Source organism: Loxodonta africana, chromosome 7 (genome assembly GCF_030014295.1).
Source record: "Loxodonta africana isolate mLoxAfr1 chromosome 7, mLoxAfr1.hap2, whole genome shotgun sequence".
NCBI lineage: Eukaryota > Metazoa > Chordata > Mammalia > Proboscidea > Elephantidae > Loxodonta > Loxodonta africana.
This window is the reverse complement of record NC_087348.1, coordinates 104,105,787-104,129,201: the sequence shown is the minus strand read 5'-3', so window position 1 is coordinate 104,129,201 and position 23,415 is coordinate 104,105,787. Positions and strand designations below refer to the sequence as shown.

General features: G+C 39.8%; 1 protein-coding gene across 1 annotated transcript in view; it reads right to left on the bottom strand.

Moving 5' to 3' along the window:
- CCDC83 (coiled-coil domain containing 83) overlaps positions 1–10,501 on the bottom strand; it is a 68,991-nt gene extending 58,490 nt beyond the window's left edge. Inside the window, 1 exon segment of the mRNA XM_023558531.2 lies at positions 8,105–10,501. Coding sequence (XP_023414299.1) covers positions 8,105–8,199 — 95 coding nt within the window. The 5' untranslated portion in view covers positions 8,200–10,501.
- Between the last annotated feature and the right edge of the window lie 12,914 nt (positions 10,502–23,415).

Genomic DNA, 23,415 nt, shown 5'->3' with positions numbered 1-23,415 from the left:
AACTTCACGCTACCTCCCTTGCCTCTAGGAGCCTTGGTGGCACAACAGTTAAATGCTTGGCTGCTAATCAAAGGATTGGCTGTTGGAAGCACTCAGTGTGGCTCCACAGGAAAAATCCCTGGTGATCTGCTCCTGTAAAGAGTTACAGCCTAGAAAACCCTATGCAGCAGTTCTACTCTGTCACATGGGCTTGCTGTGAGTTAAAAATTGACTCAACAACACTTACTAACAACATCCCTTGCCTCAGTTAAAAACAAAAATACAGCATGTTTTTTTTTTAAGACTGAAGAGTGGTTAGAAAGTGAGAAACTCTGGTTTTCAATCTTGTCCCTACCACTTCTTACCTATGTGGTCTCACGCAAGCTAATCCTCTGGGCTTCAATTTCCAAGCTGTTAAATGGAAATAATACCTAGCTCTAAATCCTGGTGGCATAGTAGTTTAAGAGTTTGGCTGCTAACCAAAAGGTCGGCAGTTTGAATCCACCAGGCGCTCCTTGGAAACCCTACTGGGCAGTTCTGTTCTGTCTTATAAGGTCACTATGAGTAGGAATCGACTGGATGGCAATGGGTATAAGGGATATAGCTCTAAACTTTATTGTAAGGAGTGAAATAAGAAATCATATGTGAATGTTTGGGCATAAAGTAAGTGCTTTGCAAATTTCAGTTGAATCAGAATCTTACGTCTTCAGCCTTGTCCCCCCAAATATCATTTATTTTTATGTATATGGTTCTTTGTAAAGAAAAAGAAAGTGCCTTCCTTCCAAATGGTGAGATAACGCAACATAAAAACAAAATAAGCAAATCTTCTAAAGGCAAAAAAATCTCTGTTTGTGTACTATGAAACTTGGATTTTAGTCCTGGTTCTCTACTAATTGCCTAAAAATGCTCAGCCTTTTTATGCCTTGGCTTACTCTTCTATAAATAACAAGACTGAAAAGAGATGATCTCCACAGTTCCTTTCTAGTTCTAAAATTTTGCCATTTAAATTGCTCAGTGTTGCCTTCCATACAATCATAAAGGAAATATATATTAATGAGCTGCTACTATGTGCCAAGCATTGTACTAGGCATTAGGGAGACAGCATGAAACAAAACCATCATGATCCTTGCCCTCAAGGAGCTTACACTTTACTAGACAACAAAGAAGTAAACATATAAACATATTGTTTACACATTGTGATAAATGCTATGAGGGAAATAACAGGATATGAGATAGATAATAAATGAAAAGATTACTATAGACAGTAGTTTTACAAAGGGTCTCTGAGTCAGAATCAACTCAACAGCATGTAACAACAACAAACAACTACAGAGTGGTCTCCACACAGTAGTAAAAAATAAGGCTATAAAAAAAAAAAAAAAGGCTATACGTAAGTAAAAAGCATCTTTTACTTCTTACCTAAAGCTCAGGTGTGCAGAATCTTGAAGGAGTACCTTCTCTAACTCTGATTTTTAATTATAAAAATATTATAAATGAAAATTATCTTAAAATAGCCTATACACAAATGTGTGCAAGTTATTCATAATTCCTGCAATTATAAATACAGTGTCTTGGTCATCTAGTGCTGCTGTAACAGAAATACAAGTGGATGACTTTAACAAAGAGAAGTTTATTCTCTTACACTGTAGTAGGCTAGAAGTCTGAATTCAGAGTGCCTGCTCTAGGGGAAGGCTTTGTCTGTCTGTTGGCTCTGGAGGAAGGTCCTTGTGATGCATCATTCTTTTCTTGGTCTGGGAGCACCTCAGTGCAGGAACCTCAGGTCCAAAGGACGCGTTCTGTTCCTGGCACTGCTTTCTTGGTGGTATGAGGTCCCCATGTCTGTCTGCTTGCTTCTCTCTTTTATATCTCAAAAGAGATTGGCTTAAGACACTAGCTAATCTCGTAGATCTCATCAATATAACTACCACTAATCCATCTTGTTACACCATAGTGGTAGGATTTATAACACACAGGGAAATCGCATTAGATGACGAAATGGTAGCTAATCATACAATACTGGGAATTATGACCTTGCCAAGTTGACAGGTATTTTGGGGGGACAAAATTCAATCCATGACATATGGTAATATTTCTAAGCATGGGTGACGCAAGCAAATAAATCTCAAGTGTGTGGTCTCCATTGGTTCAAACTGGGTCTTTGGATGAGCGGTTGGAAGACTGACTCCTGATTTCAGCTGAGAATGTTCCTTGGTGATGGCTGAGCATGCAACAATGGAGCCTCAGATATTGCATGGGACATACTTATACTAAAAAAAAATCACTTGTTGTTTGTCTGAAATTCAAATTAAACTGGGCATCCTGTATTTTTATTTGCTAAATCTGGCAACCCTACACATAAACCTCCCCTCTAACCCCTAACCAGGGCAGTTAGGAGCAAATGATCTAGGGTTTTGTCTTGTGTTCAGGCTCCAGTGATTAGTTCATGATGATCTCCTCAGGTGTGGCATCAGCAAGCCTCAGGAGGAATTCTGAGATGCCCTAAATATTTTGGTGGCTTCATCAGCCCCTTTGTGGAGCTCATGGTAAAACCAAAACCAAACCAGTTGCTGTCAAGTTGATTCTACTCAGGTGATCCCTTGTATGTAAGGATAGAAACATGCATCATGAAGATTTTCAGTGGTTGATTTTTTGGAAGTAGCTCGACAGGCGTTTCTTCCAAGTGGACTTAAACCTCTAACCTTTTGGTTAGCAGCCAAGTACATTAACAGTTTGCACCCTGTGATGGTTAAGATTGTGTGTCAACTTGGCTGGGCTATGATTTTCAGCGTTTTCGCAGATGTATAATGTTGTGATCACTTCCCTGTTGAAATTTGATATGTGATCACCCCCATGATGGAATCTGCTGAGTGTACTGCTGGGGGCGGGCCTGTGGCAGCTCATCGCCCCCTCAGCCTACATCTCTCTGCCATCTGCCACCTGCTTCCTTCCTGTTCACCTTTCCAAGGCTTTTGGCTTGTTCTGGATTCAGCAGCTGCCTCTTGTCGTCTGACCTCTGGTTCTTGGGATCTGAGGTGGCAGCTTACCTGTTGATCTTGAGATTGCCAATCTTCACAGCCTGAGAGCAAGAGTCCTGCTTCCCGACATGCCAATCCTGGGTTTGCCAGCCCCTGCAGCTACCCTAGTCAGGAGAACCTTGCGGTCTTGCATGCCTATCTTGGAATTCATCAACCTTCACAGTCTGTGAGGTGCAGCCTGCTTTCTGAGCTATTGGTCTTGGGTTTGCCATCCTCTGAGGCTGCATGAATTGGGAGAGGTCTCTATCCTGATTCAGGGACTTGGGACGTTCCAGCCTCTACAATCATGTGAGCTATTTCCTTGATATAAATCTCTCTCTATACATATTTATATGCTTTACTGGTTTTGCTTCTCTTTTTTTTTTAGAGAACCCAGCCTAAGACACACCCCCTCCTGGTGGTTTTAGGTCTAACAGCTGAGCCTGTGCCCTGGAATTCACCTGAACCTCCTCAGGCCTCATGCAGAGGCAGATTTACCAGGAATCCAATGAAGCTTAACTTCAGAATTCCACACTATTAGCCACTGTGAGGAATTCAGTCTTCATCATTCTTCACATACTTTTTCCTTTTCATATCTCTCCTTCATCTACTCAGTACTCTAGTATCTGACGTTACACTAAATACTGAAGCAGGTGAATGGTAAATCAATGAAGTAATATATAGTAAAGTATATAAAGTATATCCATACTTATTTCTATATCAATACTCACTGTAGAAAACTGGGGAGGGGGAAAACAAATTTAAAGGAGAAAATAAATACCACCATTATTCAGATAGGACCACTTTACCAATTTATCTTTGACACTGTCAGTTCTTCACAACCGAAGAGGTTCATGGCCTTATTTCCTTGGGATAGAGTCCCTACACATATGGAATTAACCGATCAAAGGGCAGGGGTTATGTATAGTTACTGCCAATGTTTTCAGGATTTTTGAACAATTTATACCCTCAACATGGGTAATAAAGTGCCTGTTTCATGGCCGGACATCTCATCATTGAATATTAGCACTTATGCTGAAATGAGATCCTGAGCCCTGGTGGTGCAGTGGTTAAGAACTCAGCTGTTAGCCAAAAGGTCAGCACTTCAAATCCATCAGCTTCTCCTTGGAAACCCTATGGGGCAGTTCTACTCTGTCCTATAGGGTTGCTATGAGTCTGAACCCACTCCACAGCACCTAATAACAACATGTTGCCTTTTGCCTTAGTTCTTCGGAAAAACAACCTAAGAGGTTTTTTTCCAAGCCCTAAGATGTTACCTTTGCCCTAGTTTTCTCCCCCAGAAGGTTTGTTACTGTCCTCCAGATTGACTGACATTTCCTGGGTAAACCATAAACAACTTGATGGTTTGATACTTTTTGTCTGGCTCTGGGCTACAGCCTGCCCTGTGGTTGGTATATTTTACGTGCCTTGCAGGGATTGGTCAATATACCATAGACTATACAAATGAAGTGATTATAGTTCACCACGGAGACCAGTCATTTCATGGCCCTGCTGGGAAGGCCATGCCTTGAAATTGACAAGGAGTTTGCTAATATATGTAGCCAGCCACATGGAGGTTTTAGAAGAAAGAAAGGAGAAAAGGGGAGAAGAGAAAAAAGAGAAACAGAGAGAGAGAGAGGAAGCAAGGAACCTCCTAAAAGAGCTGTAACACAGGTTTGCAGCTAAGAGAGGGATGAACAAAGCTGCTACACTGGCTATGCATAGGGTCAATTAGCATGGGGAGGCTGACAGCAGGGAGGTCAAAGGCAGAGAGGCCTGCACAGCTGAGTGGGGGCAGGCACGCCCAAGAGGAAGCCCATTCTCAGGGGGCTGAGAGGAGGCCTTAGAGGCTGCCAGAGGGGATGCAAGGCCATGAAGTCTGTCCTGAGGGGGCTAAGAGGAGGCCTGTCCTGCGGGGCCTGAGGGGAGGCCTGCAGGGCAGAGAGAAGGGCCTGCTTACTTGCACAGTCAAGAGGAGCTGACAGAGCTGTCCTGCACTGAAGAAGGAAGGGATGTGCTCTCTAGTTTGGGGGAGCTCCCAAACTTTGCCTACATGCTTCCTGATCCTAACACCAGTTGTAGCCTATTGATCCTGATCCTGGGTTGTAGCCTGTTGGTCCTGATCCCGAGTTGTACCCTGTTAATTCCTTAATATACCACTCAACTGTAAGTATGTCTGTGAGTTCTGTGTGGCCACTGCAACAAATTATGTAATCCAGCAGAGAAACAGAGAGTGCCATAGAGGGATGGCCAGTGTTAGGAATGGTAAAGAAGTTGGAGAATGGAGGTATGTCTGACCTCCACCTCACAGGAATCAGCTTTATGTTGATGGTGATTCTCTCTTCTCCTCCTGAAGTTAGAGGACTCAGACGCTACTAGAACAATACAGTACTTTTCATTTTATCACTTTCATGAGTGTGATTTCTGCTCTCAAACAAGATTGAACAATACTTCCTCAACAAAGAAATCTTGAGCTCATACAATATACCAGGCCGTGCTAGGTACTAGAGTTACAAAGAGGAATAAAATACAGTCCCTGTCTTCAGGAATTCAGTTTATTGAGGGAGAGCCAAGCAGAAATTACCCTCCATCTTTTTTCCCTTCATCTCAAATATTCCAATGACACTTTCCATATGGGAACCCTGGTGGTGTAGTGGTTAAAAGCTGTAGCTGCTAACTAAAAGGTCGGCAGTTCGAATCCAGCAGGTGCTCCTTGGAAACCCTATGGGGCAGTTCTACTCTTCCTGTAGAGTCACTATGAGTCAACAGCAACAGATTTGGTTTTGGTTTTCTGTCCATATAAAAATACAAATCCCCAAACTACCCATACAAATAAGTAATACAATACCAAAAAGAAGTTCATTTGCTCAGTAATCATTAATCAGCTACATATTATGTGTTCAAGGCTTTGTTAGGGGCTGGGGTAGCATAAGAGAAAGATAAGATGCTGCCAGAAGCCTACTGGATAATCCTTCCTCAGACAGTGAGGGGGTATTTTAGCTGTTTGTCATTAGACAAAAGTTCTATCACCTGGGAACACATGGAATAAGTAAATTATCACTAGCAGAGCATGATACGACAAGGCTTTGGCTGTTCCAACCCTTGAGATTATTTAGTTTTAATAAAGACAAGAGAACAAAAAACGTGATGTTCAGTTCATATCTTGCTCTACATCATAAGAATTTTTGCCTCTTTGTAAAACCCTGTTAAAGAGGAAAGAGACTGGACTCTGGTTGACCCAAATATAGAGAAACAGCTGTAATTAGATGCCATCACCATAAATCTTGAAAGGAAATTAGGGACCAGGTTATGTTCATGGTCCACTTTTTTTGTTCACTTTTCCTGAGATGAGGGAGGTTTTTGGTTATGTTGGTAAATGAGTGTGAATAGTATATGATTATTATTGAATGTTATCTCAAGTAGAAAATTAAAGGGAACTGTGTTAAAAGCCCCTTCCAATGGTTCTTAGTCTGCTGATACTTTCACTGCCTTCTAAAAACAACATATGAATAGATTTGGAGTCTCTCAAGGAAGAGATGGATTTTCCCTGATAGATGTTAAAAACCATTCTCTTAAACAAAGACCTAGTCACCCTCATCATTGGCTCCCTGCTTTCAGTGGGGATTCAATGGCGTCCCATTCCCAAATCCCAAGTGTTCTAATAGGCTCTGCTTGATCTTACTCTTACATAACTTACCAGTGTCTGCTCGTGCCCTCTCACCCTCCCTCTGCCTTCTCTCAGTTCCTGGACTGTGATTAGCTCTTTCCCACCCCAGCGTCTTTTCCATAAGCATTCTCTCCACCACTCTATGCTTGCACAACACCTGCTCCTCTTCCAGGATCAGCTCAAACATCATTTCCTCAAACAAGCCTTTCCTGGCGCCCCAAACTAGGTCAAGTCCTTTAGTTATACCGTCACACAGCACTCTATACTTTCATAGCACCATAATTACAGTTATATAATATTTTTAAAAGCTTGAATTAGTTGTTAATTTCCTTCTGCTATACTTCATCAGGAAACCCTGGTGGTGTAGTGGTTAAGTGCTATGGCTGCTAGCAAAGAGGTCTGCAGTTCAAATCTGCCAGGCGCTCCTCGGAAACTATGGGGCAGTTCTACTCTGTCCTATAGGGTCGCTATGAGTCAGAATCAACTCGATGGCAATGGGTTTTGTTTTGTTTTTTTGGTTTATACTTCAACACGGCAGGGACCATGTGGTCCTGTTCACTGCTGTACCCCAGTGCCTAGCACTGCCTTGTCCTTGTTGAATGAGTGCATGAATGAGGTAAATTTCAGTCTTATTGGGGAAATGACTAATGCTTATTCATTCATTCTTTAATAATTATACATTAAAACACCTATCTGGCCCCAAAAATTGAGGTTCAAAAGCTTTCAAAGAGCTTACTATCTAGTAGTTGGATTAATACACACATAGAATAGGTGCCATCTCCAGTTTTGTTTCAAGCTCTTCAGAGTACAATATTACATGTTCTTACTATTAAAAATATTTCTCCTTAAATCACTTGGATTTGATCCATAGCCACTAGGGATAATGTAAGTTAGAATGTCTACAGATTAAAGCTTAAATAAAAAAGGGAAATTTCCTCTTCCTCTGGTATAGGAGCCCCGGTGGCACAGTGGTTAAGAGCTCAGCTGGTAACCAAAAGGTCGACAGTTTGAATACACCAGCCAGCCATTCCTTGCCAACCCTGTGGGGGCAGTTCTACTTTGTCCTAGGGTCACTATGAGTTGCAGTTGATTCGATAGCAATGGGTACTCTGCTGTAACTGTGTATCAAACATTCTGAGTTGTATTTTAAGAGCGAAACCAGCTTGTGTGTACAGGGCAGAGTGACTATACCATGGAAGGAGAGGGGGAGAGAGCCAAGATCACTTCAAGGGATGTTGTTTCATAGCTACTGCTTGGCCTACGTTACATTCAAAATTTCAAGGATCTTTAAAAATACGCACGTAGCACAAAAGTGCAATTGTGTCTCCAGCTCACTTCTATTCCCTTGGCAACTGCTGAGTGCATAATTTCCCACGTGGAGTTATAGGAGTCTGAATGATGACTGTCATTCACGTAAATTTTGGATTTCAAAATCTAAACTTACTGATAGTCTAGAAGTGCTTCACTGACAGGCAGTTTGACTTCTTTTGGTGGCCCATCTTGGATATCCTTTTTACTTACTTTTGCTGTGTTTTCCATTGTGCTGGTTAGCTATTAACACATACACCTGTTTAGAAAAGAGACAAACAAGAAAAGTAATAAATTCCATCTTTGCCCCCTACTTGTATTTATTCTAGACAAGGACCTGCTAGGACTTAATTTAAAACTGGCTTTTCCATGCAAACAGCTTCTATGCCCCCAGACCTAACATCCACCACCGTGCTGGAACATCACGAATCAACTGGATTCTGGAGAATGGTGAATCCATGCTTAGTCCAGGGATAGCATTTCCTCTACCCAAAAATTCCTAAGAAACTCATTCCCGTGTTGTCCATCTACATTTCTTGCCCCATCAGACTTCATTAAGGGCAAGGACTGAACATTTTCAATCATTTTATTTCCCCCACAGTGCTGGGCAGAATGCACTGCACATAACAGCAGCTCGATAAATTTGTTATGTAAACAAAAAAAAATCCAAACAACAAAACCATAACTTTCTATGCACACCAAGAAAGAGAACTAGGATCCAAAAGAACTAGGTTTGCCTAAGGTTGTTATAAATATCACATGAAAGCACATATTAAAGTGTTTTATATACAGTTAAGAAGTTTAAAAATGTAAATGAGTACTGTTGTGTTGTTAATAATGTTCATCAGCTATTAATTGCTTTTACACCTAATAATAAAAATTATCAAGAATGTTGTCTTTGTTGCTGTTGTTGTTAGGTGCTGTTGAGTTGGTTCTGACTCATAGCGACCCCATGTACAGCAGAATGAAATCCTGCCTAGTCCTGTGCCATCCTCAAAATTGTTGCTATTATGAGCCCATTATTACAGTCACTGTGTCAATCCATCTCATTCAGGGTCTTTCTCTGTTTTGCTGACCCTCTACTTTACCAAGCATGATGTCTTTCTCCAGGGACTGGTACCTCCTGATAACATGTTCAAAATACATGAGATGAAGTCTCACCATCCTCGCCTCTAAGGAGCATTCTGGCTGTATTTCTTCCAAGACAGATTTGTTCATTCTTCTGGCAGTCCATGGTATATTTCAATATTCTTCACCAACACTATAACTCAAAGGCATCAGTTCTTCTTCAGTCTTCCTTATTCATTGTCCAGCTTTCACATGCCCATCAGGTAACTCAAAATACCATGGCTTGAGTCAGGTGCACCTTAGTCCTCAAAGTGACATCTTTACTTTTTAACACTTTAAAGAGGTAGTTTGCAGCTGATTTGCCCAACGCAATATGTCATTTCATCTCTTAGCTGCTGCTTCCGTGGCTGTTGATTGTGGATCCAAGTAAAATGAAATCCTTGACAACTTCAACTTTTTCTCTGTTTATCCTGATGTTGCTTATTGGTCCAGTTGTGAGGATTTTTGTTTTCTTTATGTTGAGGTGTAATGTGTACTGAAGACTACAGTCTTTGATCTTCATTAGTGTTTCAAGTCCTCTTCACTTTCAGCAGGCAAGGTTGTGTCATATGCATATCACAGGTTGTTAATGAGTCTTCCTCCAATCCTGATGCTGCATTCTTCTTCAAGTAGTCCAGCTTCTTGGATTATTTGCTCAGTATACAAATTGAACAGTTATGGTGAAAGGATACAACCCTAATGCACACCTTTCCTGATTTTAAAGAGTAATATTTTTAAAAAGGGGAACTCAAGGCCCACTGCTCACAGATGTTTATAGTAAGCAGGAACACATCATGGATTTAGCTTGAGTACTAAAGCGCATCTTTTCAGATTATAGTCTTCCTTACCGGATTCTTATCTTTGAATTCCCACTACTCTCTGAAGAATGAGTGCTAATCCTCAATGTATTAGTAGTTTGGTGTGGTAGAAAGAACATAACCTGTGTAACTATTTGTTTAAATGGCTGTCAACTCCACAAGAATAGGAATGATGTAATTTTTCTTCATTACTGTACTTCCCGGGCTAGCACATAGATGCATAATAAATCCTTGTCAAATGAATAAATGAGTAGATGGATGAATGAATTAGGCAGACATGATTTTAATTCTAGATCCAGCACGTGTTATCTACATGACCTTGAGTAGGTCACTTAATCTTTTTGAGCTTCCGTTTCATCATCTGTAAAGTGAGAATAATTACCGTTCTAAGAGCTGTTCTAAGGATTAAATAAGTTAATATTCAAAGGACCTAGAATACTGTCTGACATATAGTGGGACATTAGTAAGTATTATATCCCCTCTTTACCTTCAGTTATCACTCCAGATCATGCTTCGTCAAATGCCAGTTTACTATAAAGCAAAGGATGTCTGCCTCCTATCAGATACAATAATATATGTAAAGACTAATTCATGAGGTTTTTGCTATCATCAACCTTCATCATGGATTTGGATCACTAAATCAGTTATATATGCAGCAATCTACATAGATCATTCAGATTCACAGTGGAAAAACTCTTGAAATGAAAACATACTTTTTCACTATACACATGTTGCTCACATAACCAGATCTCCAGAGGGCTCAGTCTTCATGTCTGAGACTTTTTTTTTCTAGCCAAGTGGGTAAGTCTCTATATGCTAACAGATTTGAGTATACGTATATTCAAATATACTACGATACTTTCCAACAGAAAAGCACACAGATGACACAAAAGTTTAATACATTAAGAGAGGGTAATATATTAAGCATGAAAGTATTGAGAATAATTCCAGAAGCTACATACCAAAATGTGTCATCATTAAACCATCACGGTTCACAGAAACTAAGAAAAAATGCCTTCTTTTGTTTCTGATGCAGTTGAATTTTTATATTATTTTCTATATTACAACCAGAATTTTTAACTTCAGTAGTATATACAAAGATAACATGCTGACAAGCGTTGCATTTTAAAACAGTAACCTTTACTATTTAACAACCAACTTTACTATAAAATATTTTATTTAAAAGTTAAAACAAATGTCAACATTAATCTCTGATTTTCTGAGTCTTATGGAGGAGACCAAGTGTTACAGTCCATCCTGTCATACCCATTGGTACAGGGGGGAAAATGACCTCATTTTGCTCAATTACCTCAGTTACCTGGCTGTTGTGTTTTTACCTGCTATGAGTAATGTATAATTTGTTACCTAACTGCAGTTCACTGCAAAGAGTTTTAATAAAATGTGAGTGAAAATGTGGATCCGTTAAGCACAAATGATTTCTGCATAAATTATATTAAGATTCATTGTTTCACACACTTGCAAGAAAATAAGTGAGCCAATTTGGATTGCCTGTTTAAGGGTTGGATTTCTATGGTGAGCTGATGACCCGAAACCCATCGCCGGCTTGTAGCTAATGACAGTATCTCAAAATATACTTTTGCATTTGACAGTGTGCTACAAACAATAGGGACTGTTATAAAGATTTCCAATAATTTACAGTTCCTGACCACCTAGAAGATTTCTGTCTCAGTAAAGGATGAGAATCCTGGAAAAATATTCACAAAGTAAATGTAATTATGTTCCAGAAAGGTTTTACTTAGAGTAATTCCTGACAAATAAACACGTCATCTATTTTTCAGTATCTGCAAACTTACAGTCAGTGCTGCCTCCATGCACAACACTTTATCTGGCCCTCAGTTACAAAATATAGAAGAGACAAGATCCCTACTCAGGCTGGTAGGAAGAAAGAAGTAGACTCCAGCAGAACTTTAAAAAATAATGAGCAACTTTTTAAAAGACTTTTCATCTGAACTAAGCTGAATGTAGACAAATAAAGACAAAGAAAACTCTGGGGGGGAGGGGGGAAACTTTACCAAAATCACGTAGGCAATGCTATTGAGATCTTTGCCTCTACCATGACATCTCTCTTATCATTTTTTTGTGTTTTTCCTCTCCCAACTCTGTTTGGGCACTCTCTACTGTACATCATGGAGTGAAAGCACGTGAGAAGTCTACTCCATAATCATTTTCTGTCTGAAAATGTTTTAAAAAATATTCCCCAAATGCTTCTCAGGAGTCCCTATGTGGTGAAAATTGTTAAGCACTGGACTACTAACCAAAAGGTTGATGGTTCAAACCCACCCAGAAGCACCTTGGAAGTGAGGCCTGGCGATATGCTTCTGAAAGGCGGTAGCCTTGAAAACCCTATGGAGAGCAGTGCTACTCTGCACACATGCGGTTACCTTGAGTCTGAATCCACGATACGGCAACTAACAACAACAATAAAGGTCCTCAGTGCAAAGTAAGAAGTCTATTTAGTGAAAATGAACACATAATAACCATTTCCTTCATATGCAGTTACCCCACACTGCTTTCCTTGACTCTGCGAGATCACCCATAAAACGCAGACTGAGTCCCTTCCTGCACAGTTTCAAGATGCCAGCTCAACATGCAGAAGCCTTCTAATGACTCCTTTCAGGACTTTTGTGGAGTCATGAATATGCAGCAGCCTCCTAAGGAGTGCTTTCATGATTCTGTGGAGGCTGGGAGGAGTGGCAGTTCTGCCTTAATACCTTTTCAGACATAAGAAATAGATCCCGACATTTGTTAGCTAATGTTCAATATAAATGTAGATCAAATAAAACTAAAGATATCTACTTAATAGCATAGTAATGACAAAAGTTCAAATGATGTAGTTAAAAGATTCCTCTGCGGGTATTGGAAGGCTTGTAGTCTTGTCCCGGCTCTGCCATGAACTAGCTGTAAACTTGAGTAAGTCAAACGACATCACAGCAACAACAATGGTGCCTCTCAAAGCCTTGCTAAAGAGCAATCTTTCTTAAAAAGCATACATCTTACAATAGTGTTAATTGCAAGGCTAAAATGCATCTATATTTAAAAATACTAAAGGGACTCATCTGCAAGAAAATATCACTCCTTTAATGCTGATTAACAACTAGCTACTTCATTAAACCCTCATCTTTGGGATTTCAAAAATAGATGTTGGCACATGGGCCTCCTGGCAGTCTCCTGTGGATACAAACTACATGCTCAATAAAAATGTTTAATTTGAATAATTGACTTTAAAATTATGCATTCTCACTTTCTTTACTGGCGACCTTATTTTGTTCATAATGTTGCACATATCCTGAATTTGGAAAAGCAAAATTATGTTCACCTATGCCAGAATACATTTCTAATACAATTTTTAAATGTTTTAGAAATGCTCTTCAAGCATGTTTTAAAAAATAATTCATTTTAAGCCTTTTAATAGTTAAAATATTATCTAAAAGTTTTTTTTTTAATTTCAGACAAAACCAGTTAATATCAAACGGTTAATATTATGCAATATGTTAAAATATAAAATTCAACCATTTTAGAGATTTAACATTAAACAACTGTATATTCAGGTTTTAAAAATATCTGGACAGATATTTTCAACTTTCACTTGGAGGCTTGGACATGGATTGATGATGCACATCATATTAGTATGTTTTTTTTCTTCATAAATGCAAATCCTTCCATCAGTGGCAAATTTTTAAACTGCAGTGCCCGAATTATGTTGCATTCTTAGCTAAAAAATGGGTCTGCCTTCTGATCCAGAATTGCTAATTATGAATAGTTTGAAATGCAGTGTATTTTAGTAACCTCTCTAACAACCTGTATTGCATTTGCTTCCAACTCCTGCTGTCCTTCCATTTTAGAACTGTCCAAAAAAAAAACAGTCATCAAAACAAAATTGTGAGGATAATGGAAATTCATGCAGTACTCTATACTCTGATGGTAGAAGAGAACAAAAAGGCTTTTCTCTTCCTACTTTAAACTTCGAAGCGCAGCGGTGAATATAAAGAGGATCTGCTGAGCCCGGTCTTGGGGATGGGGGCAAGAAAATCCATGAGCAATTGTCACACACCAATAAATATCCAGTCTTGTTATTTTCCTTCTCTGTCTTCACTGAAATTATTTCGTTTGACTTAGATGGGGCATATTTTCCCACTTCCTCAACTCTCTCTGCCTAGCAGAGAATTATGGAGGTAAGAAGTGAGGAAACAAATAAGGCACTGTACAAATCTAGCAAATTCATAAAACAAAGAAGCCAAGCGTTTTGTCTAGAGGAATGTTGTTAACAATCAGGGCAAGGGGTAGAAATGAACCTGTGGGTGGGGAGTGTGAGGGTGAAGTGAGAATCCATCACCACACTGAGCTCTTACCACGAAGTACCTACAATGGGAGAGGCACTATGCTGGTTATTGTGGAGGATGCAAGGAGGCCAGAGAACTGGGTGAGAAGAGCACTAAGCGAAGTAAGACTTGAGTTCTAGTCCCCCAGCGCCTCCATTATTGAGTTTTATAACTTAGGACAAGTCTGCACTTCACTGACCCTCAGCTTCCTCCTCCATCTTTCCTACCTCCTGTCAGGGTTATTTATGAAGCTCAAGAGATGCTTTTGGAAAACCATCAAGTGATAAAGCCTCATACAAGTGGAAGGCATTAGTAATTTACTGAGCGCCTACTGTGTGTTAGGGACTGGGCGGGGCATCGTGAAGGTTACAAACCTGAATCAAATTCAGATCCTGCCCTCTGGAGCAGAAGATCTAAAAGGGGAAACAAGCCACATATCCAGGGGGCTCTACTGCAAAGCGGAAAGAGAGAGGGGTTAATATTCCGATTAGATCAAAAGAGACCTGCCTCCGTCTCCCCCGTGGACAGGATGAGTGCGGCCAATGAGAACCCCTGGAACCCCTCACAGCATCTCACAGGGCCCAGGCCGACCCTCCAGGTGGAGACCAGGAGGACGCGACCCCAGGCCAGTTTGGGGCGGAGCAAGCCCCGGGCCCCGAAGATGCCCCTGTCCTGTGAGGAGCGGGAGGCCGGGAGGCACGTAGAGACTCCAGTGTCAGACTGGAAGGAGTCACAGTATTAGCGAGCAGACAATCTAGTTTCCCGACCTCCCCTCGCAGGTTTCCAGGTGCCGATACACCAGTGCGGGCCGACAGCCCGCGCTCCCACCCCGCTCGCCGCCAAAGCTTCCTACCCGCTCTGGGTAGTCACGCCTCGGTTTCCAAGGCGACCGGCGCACGCTCCTCCCACCGCCACTCACGCTGCCGCTGGGCGAGCGGCGGGCCTGGCGCGCCACCTGGTGGCCGCTCGGGGAAGAGTCCGGGATGAGGACCCTCACCTTCCTTCCTGCGGGTTTTTCGCAATCACTTCTTCTGGAGCTCTGTCTATAAAACGCACTCGCCCGCCCTTCCCCTTAGTCGCCAACGGAGAAGTGTTGAGCTGTGTGGAAACTTGACATCCGGGTCCTAGGCTGTGACCGTGAGCCGATCACCTTAGTTTCTGCGAGACATCTGGACGCTTCAGTGGTTTTCAAACAATTCGCCGAATGTGGGAGGGTGTGGGCGCGTGATGGGGGTTCTGCCCGCCTCTGCGGGGCTCTGTGCATTCGACCGTGGTATCTTCTCCTCTGTCATCTTTAGTTGTGCGCACGGGTTCTTTTATTTTTAGCTCCAAATAGAACTGCAGCCCCCTGAACTGAATGCTTATAAGGTAACTTCTGGCTCCAAACCCGTCGTTGTCCAGTGGATTCGGACTCATGGCGACCTCATGTGTAGGAGTGAGCTCCATAGGTAGCGTTTTCTTGGGTACAGTCTTTATGGAAGCAGATCACCAGGCCTTTTTTCCGTGGTGCTGTTGGGTGAGTCTGAACTGGCAACCTTTTGTTCTTGTTAGTTGTGGTGGAGTCTTTCGGACTCATGGCTGTCCCATGTGACACCACGTAGCAGATTGCAAACCATTTTTTTCTTACACAGGGACCTCATCCGGCTGCAGAGCTTGCCTATTTTTCTTTGTTTTTTTTTTTTGTTCAAGAGAACCGGTATAGACCTCCTTTCATTTTTTGAAGCTCTCTCCTCATTTGGGAAAAAAACACGCAATCTACAGCCTTTAAATTTATCATTTTCTTTGCTAGACTCTTTCTCTGCTTGGGAGCACCTACTTCCTCTATTGTTAGTAATTTAACCTTTTGTCCCGTGAGCCACGCCTATCATCCTTTTAAAAAAAAAAAAAGAAAAGAAAACCCGTTGCCATGGAGTCCATTCCAACTCTTAAATCTCCTGCTTGGCATTCTGCTCGAATTTGATTTTTAAAAAGAGATATTCATGTTTTATGATTCATGTGTGTTATTTAAAGTAATAGTTTCGTTTTTTACTTCAAATTAAGAATTTCCTAAAGGAAGAGAACCGAAGCAGTAAAAATACTAAGATTTTACTTCAGGCAGCTTTTCTCATCAATAAAAAGTCCACCCCCAAAATTGACCAGTTAGAGGAAATTTATGTGTTCAACCTCATTTAAACTTCTCTTTATTCTATTGGTATTATATATTTGTTCAATGCCAGTCATTTGCTGTGAGATTTACACATCTCATAAGGAATTTTTTTTTATTATTATTGCTTGGCTTCTGTAGAACAACAGGTGGGATTCTGGGGTACAAGGATTAGCCTGCTGATGCAAAAGAAAGAAACCACTGCCAAATATTTTAAGTAAAAAGCATGGAAATTTTTTAGTTAAATGGAAAAACAATTTTGTGATTCTTCAGAACTTTGAATTCATTCCCAAATAATTTCCTATAAATCTTAGGCGTGCTTCTTTTACAAGATCCTGGGCCCATGGTCAAAAATGTACTTTTACCCTATCATTTATCTCCTGCTCAGTTTTTCTTTTGATGTTTGCCAGTTGGTGGTCAAACAGTGAAGCCAGATAAAAACCATTTGCTATGTTTCCTCATTTGACCTTGTTTTCTGTTGGCCTTGCCATGTTGAATGATGCAGAAATAGGACCAGGAGAGTATCTGTGGTAGAAACAGCCAAATACATTGCCTCTTTTTGTCAAAATCACAACAAAACTGTTTGGTATGAACAATTGCTGAACATCTTACACTTTTTTATTTTTAATGGCAGGGTTGTTTTTGCCAATATGATGACTTATTAAAAATCATGAACTTAAATTTGTTTTTGCCTTGTTTTTCACCTATTTTCATTGATGGCTACTATCTCTACAAATAGACCCAAAGGCAATCAGCTAAATGTATTAATATTAAATCTCACAATAATTTCTTGAAACCTAAGCTAGAGATGAATCTATTGTCTTTACAAACCTGTTCAAACTGCTAGTAACTCAGAAGTTTTACCCAGTCATGTCACTAGGGTTGGTCACCCAGCATGGTAGCTCATGGTATCACCCCCCACCCCAACACACACCATGGATCTCCTCCCATACCAGACCATACAGAATCCTTAGAAATGTTTCTTTTACTAATGTTACTTGTAAATCATAATTTCCATATATCACTTATTCTTTTCCTTTAATTGAAGCCCTGGCAATGCAGCAGTTAAGAGCTCAACTGCTAACCAAAAGATCTGCAGTTCAGATCCATCAGCCACTCCTTGGAAAGCCTATGGAACAGTTCTGTTGTATCCTATAGGGTCATTATGAGTTGGAACCAACTCAGTGGCAACAGGTTTGCTTTTTGGTTTTGGTTTTCCTTTAATTACTACTTCATTCTCAAAAAAGGTATTGATATAGGTTCACAAATAAGAATTACCACAATATTGTAGCTAAAATGCCAGAAATTTTGACAAAATTAGCAACTATAAAAACACCAGCAGCCAACAGCAATGGGTGCCCAAAGAGTGGCTGCACTACCCCCTCATTATGTGCTGTAGTGGTCAGGGGCGTGCCCTCCATCCAGGTGCCCAGGAGCAGCAAACGGCCGCCTGCCTCACCCCTCAATCGCCCTCCACTGCAACCAGAGACCCTGCGTCTGCTCTAAACACCTTTGCCCCGACCATCTGGCAAGCAGTAGAATGTACACCCAACACGCAACCCAACGACCAGGGAGAACACTCCCTGCACCCACGGCCAGGTGACCAGCAGGATAGATACATCACCTCAACAAAAACACCACCTACATCCTCAACAGCCCCACAAGAACAATGAACAGAGTCTCTGGCTCACACACCTAGTAGCTGCTCTGCCCACCTAGAGACAGGAAGTGAGAGCTTCGACATGGCCCACTTAATGGACAGAGCAGCACACACATCCAGCATGCTTGGATATATCAAAACAAAACAAAAATTCAGGACACAGTAAACAAACATACAGTAAATAAATAAATATGATAACTTCTTGATACCTAAGAGACAACAGTCAATATCAAATCACATAAAGAAATAGGACAAGATGGCTCCAACGAGCAACCAAAATAAAGAACCAGAAAACCTTCTGGAGGAAGATAAGGCAACAGAAATACATAATAAAGAACTCAAAAGACTTTATACAGAACTCCCCAAGAGATCAAGAAGGAGACCAGGGAAAACACAGACAAAACCAAAGAACACACAAACAAAGCAAAATAAAAATTCAGGGAAACAATGTAAGAACCAACTTACAGGATAAGTAGGCTACTAGAAACCATATCAAAAAACAGCAACTAGAAATCCATAAGATTAACAATAAAATTTTAGAATCAGATAATGCAATAGAAGGTAATAAAGCAGAATTGAGAGAATTGAAGTGAGAATTACTGAGACTGAAGATAAATTCCTTGACACCAGTTTGAAGAAAAAAACAGAAGAAAAATGAAGAAAGACTAAGAATTATGTGAGATACTATCAAAAGGAAAAGCCTACAAGTGATCAGAGTTCCAGAAGAGGGTTGTGTGGTGTGGGTGTGGATGTGGGGGTAGAGATAACAGAAAACACAGAATTGCTGAAGAATTGCTGGCAGAAAACTTCCTTAATACCATGAAAGTTGAGACAATATTTATCCAAGAAGCTCAATGATCCCCATACAGGATACACCCCAAAAGAAAGTCACCAAGATATATCATAATCAAACTTGCCAAAGTTTGAGAGAATCCTGAGAGTGGCTAGGGATAAACACAAAGTCACCTACAAAGGGGAGCCAATAAGACTAAGCTCTGATTAGTCAGCAGAAACCATGCAAGCTTGAAGGCAATGGGTCGACATATATAAAGCCTTGAAGGAAAAAAATTGCCAGCCAAGAACTATATATCCAGCAAAATTATCTCTCCAATAAGATGGTGAAATTAGGTCATTTCCAGATAAACAGAACTTAAGGGAATATGTAAAAACCAGACCAAAATTAAAAGAAATATTAAAGGGCGTCCTTCGGTTAGAGAATCAGCAACATCGAACAACAATCCAAGACTAGGCCACAGGACACATCAACCAGATACCAACCCAGGTAGGGAGTTCTCAAAAATAAAAGCTAAAAGACTGAAAGTAGGGGAACTAGGTATATTAACATATAAATAACATCGTCAAAAAAAAGAGGGAATAAATATTTTAATCGTACAACTTCCATAGGGAGAGGAAGCCAAGGCAATATCAAGAAATAAAAGACTGGTTTAAACCTAGAAAAATAACAGTAAATTTCAAGGTAACCACAAAGGTAGGTAACAAACCAACCCATCAAAATAAAGGAGAAAAACAAAGATTCAGCAAACATGAAATTAACAATAATGAAAGAAGTGAAAAGAAAATACATAAACAAAAAGAGCTCAGCCCAGAAAATTAAGCAGAACAAAGATATTGTCAACACAACAACAACAATATAACAAAATGACAACAGTAAACTCATAAAAAAAAAACTCATACCTATCAATAATTACACTGAATGTAAAGGGCTAAATGTACCAGTAAAGAGACCGAGAGTGGCAGAATGGATTAAAAAACAAGATCCATCTATATACTGCTACAAGATACACACTTTAGACACAAAGACATAAACAAATTAAAACTCAAAGAATGGTGGAAAAATCAACAAATATTAACCAAAAGGAAGAGTAGAAGTGGGAATACTAATCTCTGATAAAACAGATGTTAAAGCAAAATCCACCATAAAGGATAAGGAAGGACACTATGTAATGATTAAAGGGTCAATACGCCAGGAGGACATAACTATAATAAATATATATGCACCCAGTGACAGTGCTCCAAAACACATAAAACAAACTCTAACGGCATTGAAAAGTGAAATAGAAAGTTTGACATAATAGCAGGAGAGTTCAACATACCACTTTTGTTGAAGGACAGAACATCTACAAACACAATAAAGGTACAGAAGATCTAAATGTCACAATCAAGTAACTCAACCTTATAGACATATACAGAACACTTCACCCAACAGCAGCAAAGTATACATTCTTTTCCAATGCACATACAACATTCTCCAGAATAGACCACATTTTAGGTCACAGAGCAAGCCTCAACAAAATCCAAAATATCGAAATAATACAAGGCATCTTCTTTGATCATAATACCATATAAGCAGAAATCAATAACAAATATCAAGGAAAAAAAATCAAATAAATGGAAACTGAACACTTTGCTTAAAAGCTACTGGATAATAAAAGAAATGAAGGATGGCATAAAAAAATTCATAGAATCAAATGAGGATGAAAACATATCTTACCAAAACCTTTGGGACACAGCAAAAGCAGTGCTTAGAGGTCAATTTATGACAATAAACCCACACATCATAAAAGAAAAGGCCAAATTCAAAACATTAACCCTACAACTGTAACAAATAGAAAGAGAGCAGCAAAAGAAGCCCAGAGTCAGCAGAAGAAAGGAAATAAGGAAGATTAGAGCAGAAATAAATGAAATACAGAACAGAAAAACAATAAAAAGAATCAACAAGACCAAAAGTTGGTTCTTTGAAAAAGATCAACAAAATTGACAGACCAGTGGCCAAACCAACGAAAGCAAAACAGGAACTGAAGTAAACAACCCAAACAAGAAATGACATGGGTGATATCACAACAGACTCAAGTGATATAAAAAGGATCATAACAGAATACTATGAAAAACGGTACTCTGACGAACTTGAAAACCTAGAGGAAATGGACAGATTTCTAGAAACGTATTACCTACCTAAAGTAACACAAACAGAGGCAGAAAAACTAAACAGACCTATAACAAGAGATTGAAGAGGTAATAAAAACAAAAAAACCTCCCAACAACAACAACAAAAAACCCTGGCCCAGACAGCTTCCCTGGAGAATTCTACCAAAGTTTCAGAGAAGAGCTCACACCAATACTACTCAAACTATTTGAGAGCACAGAAAAGGAAGGAGTATTCCCGAATTCATTCTATGAAGCCAGCATAACACTGACACCAAATCCAGGCAAAGACGCACACACACAAAAAGAGAAAACTGCAGACCAATATCCTTCATGAACATAGATGCAAAAATTCTCACTAAAATTCTAGCCAATAGAATTCAACAGCATATCAAAAAAATAATACATCATGACCAAGTGGGATTCATACCAGGTATGCAGGGATGGTTCAACATTAGAAAATCAATCAATCACATAAATAAAAGAATCACACGATCATCTCAATCAGTGCAGAAAAGGCATTTGACAAAGTGCAACACCCATTCCCTGGTGGTGCAGTGGTTAAGGGTTTGGCTGCTAACCAAAAGGTCAGCAGTTTGAATCCACCCGCCACTCCTTGAAAACCCTGTGGGGCAGTTCTACTCTGTCCTACAGGGTCACTATAAGTTGGAATTGACTTGATGGCAATGGGTTGGTTTGGTTGGTTAACACCCATTCCTGATAAAAACTCTCAGCAAAATAGGAACAGAAGGGAAATTCCATGACATAATAAAGGGCATCTCTACAAAACCAATGGCCAACATCATTCTCAATGGAGAGAGACTGAAAGCATTCCCCCTGAGAATGGGAACCAGACAAGGCTGCCCTTTATTGCCAGTCTTATTCGTATTGTGCTGTAAGCCCTAGGTAGAGCAATAAGGCAAGAAAAAGAAAGAGAATCGAAATTGGTAAGGAGACAGTAAAACTATCCCTTTTCGCAGATAGGGATGATCTTATTCACAAGAAATCCCAAAGAATCCACAAGTAAGCTACTGGAACAAGTAGAACATTTCAGCAAAGTAACAGGATAAAGATTAACATACAAAAATCAGTTGGATTCCTCTACACCAACAAAGAGAGCTTCAAAAAGGAAATCAACAAATCAATACCATTTACCATAGCCCCCAACCCATTACTGTCAAGTCTATTCCTACTTATAGTGACCCTATAAGACAGAATAGAACTGCCCCATAGGGTTTCCAAGGAGCAGCTGGTGAATTCGAACTGCCAACCTTTTGGTTAGCAGCCATAGTTCTTAACCACTGTGCTACCAGGACTCCAGACAATAGTCCCCAAGAAGATAAAATACTTAAGAATAAATCTAACCAGGGACATAAAAGACCTATACAAAGAAAACTAGAAAACACTGCTGCAAGAATCCAAAAAGACCTACATTAGTGGAAAAACATACCATGCTCATGGATAGGAAGACTCAACATTGTGGAAATGTCGATACTATCTAAAGATCTACAAATACAATGTAATCCCAATCCAAATTCCAACAACATTCTTTAACGAGATGGAGAAACAAATCATTAACTTTATATGGAAATGGAAAAGACCCTGCATAAGTAAAGCATTATTGAAGAATAAAAACAAAGTGGGAGGCCTTACACTACCTGATCTCAGAACCTATTATACAACCACAGAAGTCAAAACAGCCTGGTACTGGTACAACTACAGACACATAGACCAATGGAACGGAATTGAGAATCCAGATGTAAATCAATCCATCTATGAGCAGTTGATATTTGACAAAAGGCCAAAGTCCATTATATTGGGGAAAAAAATTGTCTCTTTAACAAATGATGCTGGTATAAGTGGATATCCATCTCTAAAAAAATAAAACAGACACATACCTCACACCATACACAAAACAAACTCAAAATAGATGGAATACTGAAATATAAAACCTAAAACTATAAAGATCATTGAAGAAAAGATTGGGTCAACATTAAACTCGTTTCCGTTGAGTTGACTCCAACTCATAGCAACCCTATAGGGTAGAGTAGAACTGCCTCATAGAGTTTCCAAGGAGTGCTTGGTGGATTTGAACTGCCGACTTTTTGGTTAGCAGCCGTAGCTCTTAACCACTATGTCACCAGTGTTTCCAGGTCAACACTAGGGGCCCTAATATATGGCATAAACAGGATACAAAACATAATTAATGATACACAAACACCAGAGATAAGTTAGATAAATGGGGTCTTCTAAAACTTAAACAGTGATGTTCATCAAAAGATTTACCAAAAGAAGAAAAAGAGAAACTACAGACTGGGAAAAAAATTTGGCAATGACATATCTGACAAGGGTCTAATCTCTAAAATCTACAAAATACTTCAATGCCTGAACAATCAAAATGCAAATAATCCAATTAAAAAATGGGCAAAGGATATG